The sequence below is a fragment of the Chaetura pelagica genome, unplaced genomic scaffold (genome assembly GCF_000747805.2).
Source record: "Chaetura pelagica isolate M959 unplaced genomic scaffold, ChaPel_1.0 scaffold222, whole genome shotgun sequence".
NCBI classification, from domain to species: domain Eukaryota; kingdom Metazoa; phylum Chordata; class Aves; order Apodiformes; family Apodidae; genus Chaetura; species Chaetura pelagica.
This window is the reverse complement of record NW_009952711.1, coordinates 1,653,134-1,662,287: the sequence shown is the minus strand read 5'-3', so window position 1 is coordinate 1,662,287 and position 9,154 is coordinate 1,653,134. Positions and strand designations below refer to the sequence as shown.

The 9,154-nt window shown below is 37.1% G+C and overlaps 1 protein-coding gene across 1 annotated transcript in view; it reads left to right on the top strand.

Annotated features, from left to right (window-relative positions):
• The window catches only part of USP3 (ubiquitin specific peptidase 3), a 39,728-nt gene that overhangs the window by 740 nt on the left and 29,834 nt on the right, over positions 1 to 9,154 (top strand). The window contains exon 2 of the mRNA XM_009994510.1: positions 58 to 183. Within this exon, the coding sequence (XP_009992812.1) occupies positions 58 to 183 (126 nt within the window). The remainder of the gene's footprint in view (positions 1 to 57; positions 184 to 9,154) is intronic.

Here is a 9,154-nt window from a genome sequence, read left to right as displayed (position 1 = left end):
AGGCGCAGCCTGTTCGTTAAATCATACTGAGATTACTTTTCTTTTTTTTTTAAATAGTCATTTTTGAAAGGAGTTTAGCGAGTGTAGTTTTAATCGGACTGCTGAGGCCGAAAGCGACGTTGGACCCACCGTTCGATCCGCGGAGCAGCTCAGTGAGGGTGGGCTGGGGGGTCCTGGGAGTCGGTAGAGTTAGAGGTTGTCTTTTTTTTGTTTGCTCGCTGATTTACTGAGATTACTTTTCTTTTTTTTTTAAATAGTCATTTTTGAAAGGAGTTTAGCGAGTGTAGTTTTAATCGGACTGCTGAGGCCGAAAGCGACGTTGGACCCACCGTTCGATCCGCGGAGCAGCTCAGTGAGGGTGGGCTGGGGGGTCCTGGGAGTCGGTAGAGTTAGAGGTTGTCTTTTTTTTGTTTGCTCGCTGATTTAATAATGCAAATCGGCGTATTAGAAATGTATCCGGATTTCAGAACTGTCCCTCGCTTGATCTTGTTTGTTCAGGGGCTTTCCCTTTAAAGGTGCCGTGCCCAAGGTGTATTAAATTTAGCTTTCTGATGGATCGTGGCATGCTTCGACACGGATAACCTCTGATGATTGTTGTCATTTTTGGTACATGTTTTGATTTGTTGTAACAGTAATGCGTTTAGTTATGCTCCGTATGAAGGTCGATGCAACCAAGAAGGTCCCACTTGAAGCAGCAGCGTGACTTGTGTGAGGAAGCCTCATTCGGGAATGACCCATCAGGGAGCACTGAAATGCTAGATTCGTTTTAAGGTGTTCCTTTTTTTAAAGGAAGATGGTTATCCTTTGTCTCACAGTATCGGTGCTTTCGTGTGGGAAGGCTGCTGCTGCTTACTTGAGTTCTTGCCTGATTGCAGTTTCCTGGAGCCAAGGTGTGGTAGTTTTGCTGCTTCCTTTGGCAAAACCAGTTGTTTTACTCTGTAATGCTTTTGATTTTAAAGGGAGTACCCTTTACAGTGAGATAATGTGGATAATGGTTAGAAGGAAAGGAGAAGTGCAGGAAAATCTGTTGTCCCTAATGTTTCTTTACTGAAAAAAATGTAATTAATGACAAGAAGCCTAACTCTGTAGGTTGATCTGTTATCTTCAGAGTATCAAGGGTAAGCAAAGTTGTCAACCAGAAGCATATGGCAGTAGGGAACCACCCTTCAGAGAATTTTAAAAAGATAAAGTTGTCAAAACTAAAAATATATGCTTGAGTATTAATATAACTTTCCAGTGGTAAAAATTACCTAGCTTACAGCTACAGGGCCCTGTTAGGCACACTGCTTCTCAACAAGGAAGTTCAGCCATTGGAACAATTTTTTCTTTGTTGTTCAGAAGTGTTTCTCCCAAACCAGCACTTGCAGGGAGAGCCAGCTGCTGAGCAGTCAATTGATTTATTACATCTGGGAGGCAGAAAGAAAGTGCAGGACACTTTGGGGAACTGAATAGATTGATGACAATACCGTGTCTAGGGGAGTGGCTTTGTTTGCAGTGCCTTTAAGTAAATTAAGATAAGTCACACCGTACTTGCATAGATAACTATTGAATTCTTAAAAAGTGGCTAGGGAAAAAGGTATTTAAAGCATTCCAGTGAACAAACAGCAGTCTCTTGTTAATTTAAAGAAGTGCATATTGTTCTTTTTAAAAAATGAATTTTGCATTTCTACTAGTATAGAAAAATGTAGTCCCTCCCTTCCCAGTTCTGGCTAATATGACATTATTGTTCCATTAGATCCCTAATGGGTTATAGAGTATTGTCTCTTTCTTGTTTGTGCTCATTTTAGTGACGTTCGTTTTTTAACCATATGTAATGCTAGTTTCTGTCAATTCACAACAAATACCATTTATTACTTGATGGCTTTGATACAACTTGGTAATACAAAATAAAAGAAAATGCCATGTATATATTTGTATCTTGTACAAATATAATGCATTTTCTTTTGAGTTTGACACATTTTTCTGAGGGTCTGTGGGTTTACTACTTCTTGGTGGTGTTGCCTCAGTTGGAAAAAAGCATTTAGATGGTGATTTTCTGCAGCCTGTAATAATAAAACACGTTGTCTTAAAATGACTCAGAACTTGTCATCGGTCCTGTTGCCAGTTGTTACTGACCTTTCCAGAAAAGGAGAGTAAGTGAAGATACTGATACAGGAAGCTTGCGGGCAGCCACGTGACCTGCCCGTGATAGCAAAACATTGCAGAATAGGTTGGGGAGAGAGTTCTTAGCTCAGGCTGCCAGTGCCTATTTTTATCATTATCTCGCGTTTCTGCTATTTGAGGAGCTGGAATTATCATGCTGACTGAGTGATGCATACTGGTTAAGTACCTTTTCCTCACCTGTCCACAGAAACTCTCCTGGTTGCAACAATAACTTCAGAAGGTAATACGGTGGCACTTTTGAATGTTGTTATTTGACATTGAACGTTGTGTCATTCATTGTATAATGGAGGGGTGTTGTGTTTGATTCTGTGATACTTGGAAGCTTGCTTTCTGAACTTAAGGAATTAATTAGAAGAGCATGTGCACCAGCCTGAATAGCTATTTTGACCTAAATCAGTTACCCTGAAGCTACCTGACAGAGTTGTTGTGGAGGTCTTGTGATGAAGACAGACTTAAAAAAGCAGCAGGAGAAACACTGACAAAAAGTGTGTTGTTATGAAAGTTTTTGCTCCAGTGAGGAGTAATGGTGTATATTCTTAAGTGTCTTTAGAACATCTGTTACATTACAGCTGTGTAATTTGGAAGTCTGAGAGTTCAAGCATTCCAGTTTAGAAAATGGCATTCTTTCCCGAGTATTTAATCTGGTCGAGTGTGTTCTGTACAGTAAGTGATGCAGAAAGCCACTCACATTTGCTTTGAGGAACTAAGACTATCAAAAGAGAGCATAGAACTCCTTTCTGCAGATCCAGAGGCAGTTGTTTGTTGTTGGTTTTGTAATTGAGCGTTTAAGGAGAGAGGAGATTAATAGATACATAAAGTAGAAATGGCACAGAAACTGAAAATGGCTTTTAATCAGTGCTGTCATGTGAAATACTGCCTGCAGATGTCTGCTAATTCCAATTAGAGTGCAGTCTTTCCACGCACTTTAATTTCTGAAACTTTGCTGAAGTGGGAAGCAGAGTAGCTGGAGGCGTTGGCAGGGCTGCAAAGTGTCACAGTATGAATCAGTTGAATTTGTATGACGTGCCCCACCTTCAGCACTGTTGTGCAAATAATGTAATTATGAAAAGTACTGTGGAACAGCTCAGATGTGGTATTTCTGAACAACTTGTCGTAGACTCATAAAACCACAGGGAGCCATGCCTTACCTTAGTGAGACTGCAATCTTCTAAGCACACCTGTGTATAAGTCTGAAGAGTTCTTCCAACTTTTTTTTTTCTCTGTTGTTGAAGATTCGTTAGTACTCTCTGGACTCATTGGTTGTTCGATGCAGAATTTGATGCTCTTTCTTTAGAAGAGCAACTGCAAACAAACAGGATTGTGTGTGCCAAAATGCAGGCTCGCTGTTTGTTGTTTTGTTTTTCTTTTTCCCTGGGAATTGTACTTCTGAAGTATGCTTAAAACTTTGCTTTTCAGATAGCTGTTAGTTGAATATATTTTTTTCTTGGGTAACATTTTTTTTTAAATACTGAAGAGCAGTTCTGGCTGTAGACTGGTATTTCCTGCAAAAGCTAAATATATTTGCCTGGCATCTGTTTCTTGCATTCTGAGTTGTGTTGAGTAAGAGCTGTAATTTCAGTTGGTCATACATTGTGGCATTTGCAAATATCGCTGGGCCCATAAAAAGTACCTAGGAGAGCTAGGACTAGGAAGCTGTTTGAACGATGATTATGGTGGAAATCCACATGCTGAATTAATGACTTTGTGTTGAAGTAATTCACTGAATTACTTAGTAAATGCAGTTAGTTCAGAAAACCCCCAAATATGATAGAATGCTTTATTTATATGTGAGGGCAAATGTTTGGGGCCGAGTTAGAGAACTTTCAAGAACATGAATGTATTGGGTCAGGTTGCTTTTTTGTTTGCTGCCCCAATCAGTTTTTGTTTTCTCAGTTAAATCAGTTACACTGTTCTCTTTTCATTGGTGTAGGTAACAGTCTTCTGCCACACTGTGTTTTTGGCATTTGACTGTCACAGTCAGTGCCAAAACAAATATGCTGTAAAAGCTCAGGTACATAGGATTTAACTGTCTTGGCTTTCCTTTTCATCTCAGTTCCTTATTAGTGTTTCTTCTCCATCTCCATGAATATTTGTTTGTCCTTTTGCTTTTTCCTTTTTATTACTAGAGGTTCTGATTTCCTCTTTCCTCCCTTCTTACTAGAGTACAGGAGAGAACTCACTGAAACTGGAGAGGGGTAGGTAGGACCTTCCTGGGAAAAATTCTGCGCACGTAGACTCAGAAACCATTAAGTCTATGCACTGTCCATGAGTTTATTCTATGTGTGAGTTCTGTTTGTCACCTTACATCTGGAAAATGAATTTGTCCTGGAAATCAACAGATATTCTGAAATATAAACAACAAAATAAGTATGTAAAAATTAAAATTATTCAGTTACTTTGATTTTAAAGTTGAATAGTCCACATTTTTCTGTGGGTCACTGCAATGCAGTGATGCTTGTTAATAGCTCTACAGACTTCATAGGTTGTTATACCTCCTTAAATTAATTCCCTGGCTGTCTTTTTAAGTGAAGCGTGTTATATTATGTTTTTTTTAGACTTGGTCTTGTTTTTCCTGTTTGAATCACTTTCTGATATATGAGCTAACTGTGAGGGCAGTAGTTATCTTGAGACTGTGTGACAGAACATAGTGCTGTGAAACTGTTCCTGTTAGATGATGTATGTTTATTGGGTGGAGTAAGGGTCTCAACTTTGGTCTCATAAGCTAGACCTAAATTTAATTACAAAAATAGGAGTCTTCAAATACTTCGTATCTTTAAAAATTCAATAAATATATTTTGATTAATATTTTCTTTTTAAAATATTATTTATACTTACTACTCAACAAAATCACAATTCTTTGCAAAACTGGAACATTAGCTGAGGGAAGAGACTGTAGTCAGACATTTAATACATTGCCTTTGTTTAGAAACCAGATAGGATCTTCATGATTATTTTGACAATAAATTTTGAAGGAAGAATTTTACTATTGACTGAATGTATTTAGGATTTAACTAAAAATCCATGTTTTGAAATGACTCTTCAAAGTGTACCATAAGGTAAGGAGACAGAACAGGCTGAAGCATCATGGAAGTGGGAGATACAGATATATCTATATAAAAGACAAAGAACTGTGTAGGAGAGGCACTCCTGTGTGTATGGCAGACTCTTGATTTTATTCACACATTAGTGCAAATCTCATTACCGCTAGTTTAAATGTAAGCAGGATAATAATTTTCACCTGCCTTTCCTAAGCCCTCTATGATGTGCAGGTGTTAAATGGATCGATGCATTATTCTGTTTTCTTGTGTTGCAAGGTGCTAAGGCCTGCAGAGTTAGACTAGTTTTTTAAGGGTTTTTTTGTGGCACCTGTGTCTGAGGTTCATAGAAAGAAAGTTTCAGCCCCAGTGTTTGGAATTAAATAAAGCTTTGAACTATTTCTCATTTGATCAGTGCCACTCACTTTGTTTAGTAACCTCTTCATGCTTTGCTTTCTATTCTAACATTCATTACCTAGATAAAAAAATCGTTAAAGTCTAATACTTAAAATAATCTGTGGAGGTTAAGAAGTGTAACTGAGTCAGAAGTTTAGATTTGTAAACTAGGTAAGGCTTTTCTCTTTTTTTTTTGAGATTATTAGAGGAAATAATATTTATTGTGGAGTGAATTAAAATAGTATTCGATAAAATACTCATTGCTTTATGGTACCCTTGTTATAGGAGCAGAGTAAGATTTTGTCCTTAATGATTTATTTCCTTGATTAAAAAAGGGTGTTTTTAGGCTGTACATGACATGATGAATATACTTACTCAGCAATCCTAACTGGTATGTCAAAGTAAGCCTCTAGTGGTTGGGTTTTTTCCCACCCTTTTGGAATATCTTGGGTAAATTTGGATCTTGTAGACATAGTTATGAAATGTCATTGACAGATTTAATTACCCATTTGAATTTAATCACAATATCCTCAGGTGATTCTTCTGGAAGTTAACCCCTGCACCTGATGCCCTGGATTGCAGGCAGACAACTTTTTAACTTCAAAGTGGCATGGTACAGTCAGGCTGAGGGGTGGGAGGTGTTGGAGGTTCTTATCAATACCAAATAGGCAGATACTGATTTTTCAAGGTAATTCATAGGTCCATCATTTAGGATTCTGTGTGAACATGAGCATCTGCTTGTCCATGTCAAAGTACAGGTGCATTTTCTCAAGATAGCCATGACCCTTTTAAAATTTTTTTATTTTTTATTTTTTTAAACCTTTGGTTCATAAGCTCTTAATTTGATAAAGTTCTTGCCCTCTGAGCATTGGATTTGGATTTTTTTATTGTTCACAGAGGTAGTTAGTAATGTGTCTTTCGTGGAATATTTGAGAAGTAGGAAAGAAATAGTAGGCACTACAAATAAGTAGGTAAGTTACTAGGTTATACAAAGCAAGCAAGAATAATTCTTCCTGTCTTTTCCCTTTTCCCTCCTATTTCTAGATTTAATGTTTTGACCTGAGATTGATTGCTAAGTGACTCAAGAAGATTCCTTTCCTTAAGGGTTTGAAAATTACATTTCACTGTTGGCTTTGCTGTGCTTTTTCTGGCTGCTGTCTGAAAATGAATATTTGTGTGTCTCGCTCTGACCTAAAGATTGAGTAACATGTTTTTTTCTTGGCCCACTGCTGCTACAGTGAGGGACAATATTGGTGAGGGCTAGAAAGCATTTGATTGTAAAGTATATAAGGATATATGTGTGTATATATCTATTTAAATTTGGGTAATAAGTAGTTATCACAGTAGCCAAACCACTAGAATTTGTTTTTAGAATATAAAGGAGAAATAGAGGAAATACATTTTTTAAAATGCTTTTGGCCATAATTGTTAAGTAAAATAAGCCTCCTACTGATGCATTACTACTTTTTTTTTTTTTAAAATAATGGATGTTTTATGACGGTTACTTTCAGGTAGGGTGTGATTTATGTGGTATATTTCCAGGAAGATCAACCTCTGACATTTCTTGACCGAAAGTTTGAATTGACTTGTAGAAAGACTAAATTACCAAGAAAGATGGTGCTGCTGTAACCTGAGAGCTAGGCTCGATTTGTGTGGTTGGTAAAGCTAAGTGACCTTATTTCTTTACCATAGCAAAAAAAAAGCAGCACAGCATGCTCTGTGTGTCTTTGTTTATTGCTGCTATAAGTGATCTGACTTCGGTGTTACACTTTTTTTTTTTTCCTCCTTTGGTGTTGTGTAGTATTTTTAACTCGCTCAAACACACACACACACACCCTCCCCAACTGCCCCCCCCTGCTCCCCCTTTCTTTTAACCACTTCCTCAGGAACTGAAATGTCTGTTTACACTGGTTGAAAGATGGTTTCCTTACCTACCTGACTGCTTTTTCACTACTGGATTAAAAATATAGGCAGATTAAAAAGCCCGCATGTTTTGACTGTTGAGTTGTTCAGTGTGTAATTCTGGGTGCGTAATCACAACACTGAAGTGAAAGCCAGTGTGGTTGAGCCTCACCGGGGAGGTGGGGTACATGCAGATGAAGGTAATCACGTTGTGCTCTGCCAAACGTTTCTCAATGTTAGGAATGTGTTGGAGACTTCAGTGACCTATTTATTCCACAAAAAAATTGTACCCCTGTCCGTGCTTTATATTCTTACTCAGTTTCTGTCTAGTATGTCTGAATGATATAAGGTTTTCCATTGTAATAGTGTGGTTTGCTGTAACCATCTGTGAAATTTCTTACATGACACTGAACAATGCTTTTATTTAGCAACAAAGAGGAAGAAACCACATGTAGCATTATGCATGATCAGGAGTATTGGTTGATTCTGCATTTAATCACTATCACAAAATAACTAAATATTTGTTTTCTCACTAAAAACTTAATCTTTATGGTTTTGGCTGAAAGATAATGGCAGAAAAAAATAACTAGGTGTTTTTCCATAGCTGTAAGGTGAGGGTAGTTAGCTTTCTTTTGTTCTTCTGGGTCTATTTTAATTCTAATGTGATTTCAGTCAGACTGAGACTTGATACTATTGAGACTTCTATTCATTGTGCATCTCTTCATTATGAGGGTATGAAACACGGAAAGAATGGTTAACATTTTTGTATTGTTAGTAATGCTTACCAGGAAACTTGCTTCCTCGTAAATTCCCTTGCTTTGATTTAGATGTAATTTAAATTTAATATTTTCTTATCTTTTCCTCTAGTCTGTGGGTGTTAGGTGATTTTAAAACATTTTAAATAATACAATTAAAAATTATTTCCCCTTTGGTCTGGTTTCATTTTGACTAGAATACTGTTTTTCTAAAACAGACAATAAAGATGTCTAACAAATGAAACTTACGTAAAATATTCTTAAACAGAATATTTACTTTTCTAATGTCAAACAACTGAGAACAAGTTCAATCCATTTAGGAACTTAAAGTGATGGGGCTGGGAGTAGAATGGAAAGAAGAGCTTTATGTGAAATGAAGTTTGAAAACAAATGGGAATACTCTTTAAAACCTAAACAGTAAAACAGCTGGCTTCTAAGTAAGGTGTAGACCATGTCTCCAGCTTTCAAAGCCTATATAACATTCCTTTTTCCTGCATCCTTTGTCTAGAATGGGGCTTTAGCCTATTAAAAGGTTTTTTAAAAATATTCTTTTAACACTTCCTTTTTTAGTCTCCTGGTTTTCATTACAGTTACTCATCTGGAATTGACTAGCTTTAAGTTCTCAAAATGCAGAGCAGATACTTTTACCAGATGTGCATGCAGTTTAAATGCACCACTCTCCACCACCTTCCCCCCCCCATCAAAACACAATGCCAAACAAAAGCCCCCCACAATCAACAACTACAGAAGTTTAACGTAGTATTTAAGGTCTGGAATTTACTCCTAGGTTAGAAAATTATGTTAGCATTCTGTTTGGACTTAAATGTGGTGTCATGTATGTTAATATCTGTCCTTTACCAATATGTTTAGTTGAGGTACTAATTTCAGGATTTTTGATTCCTG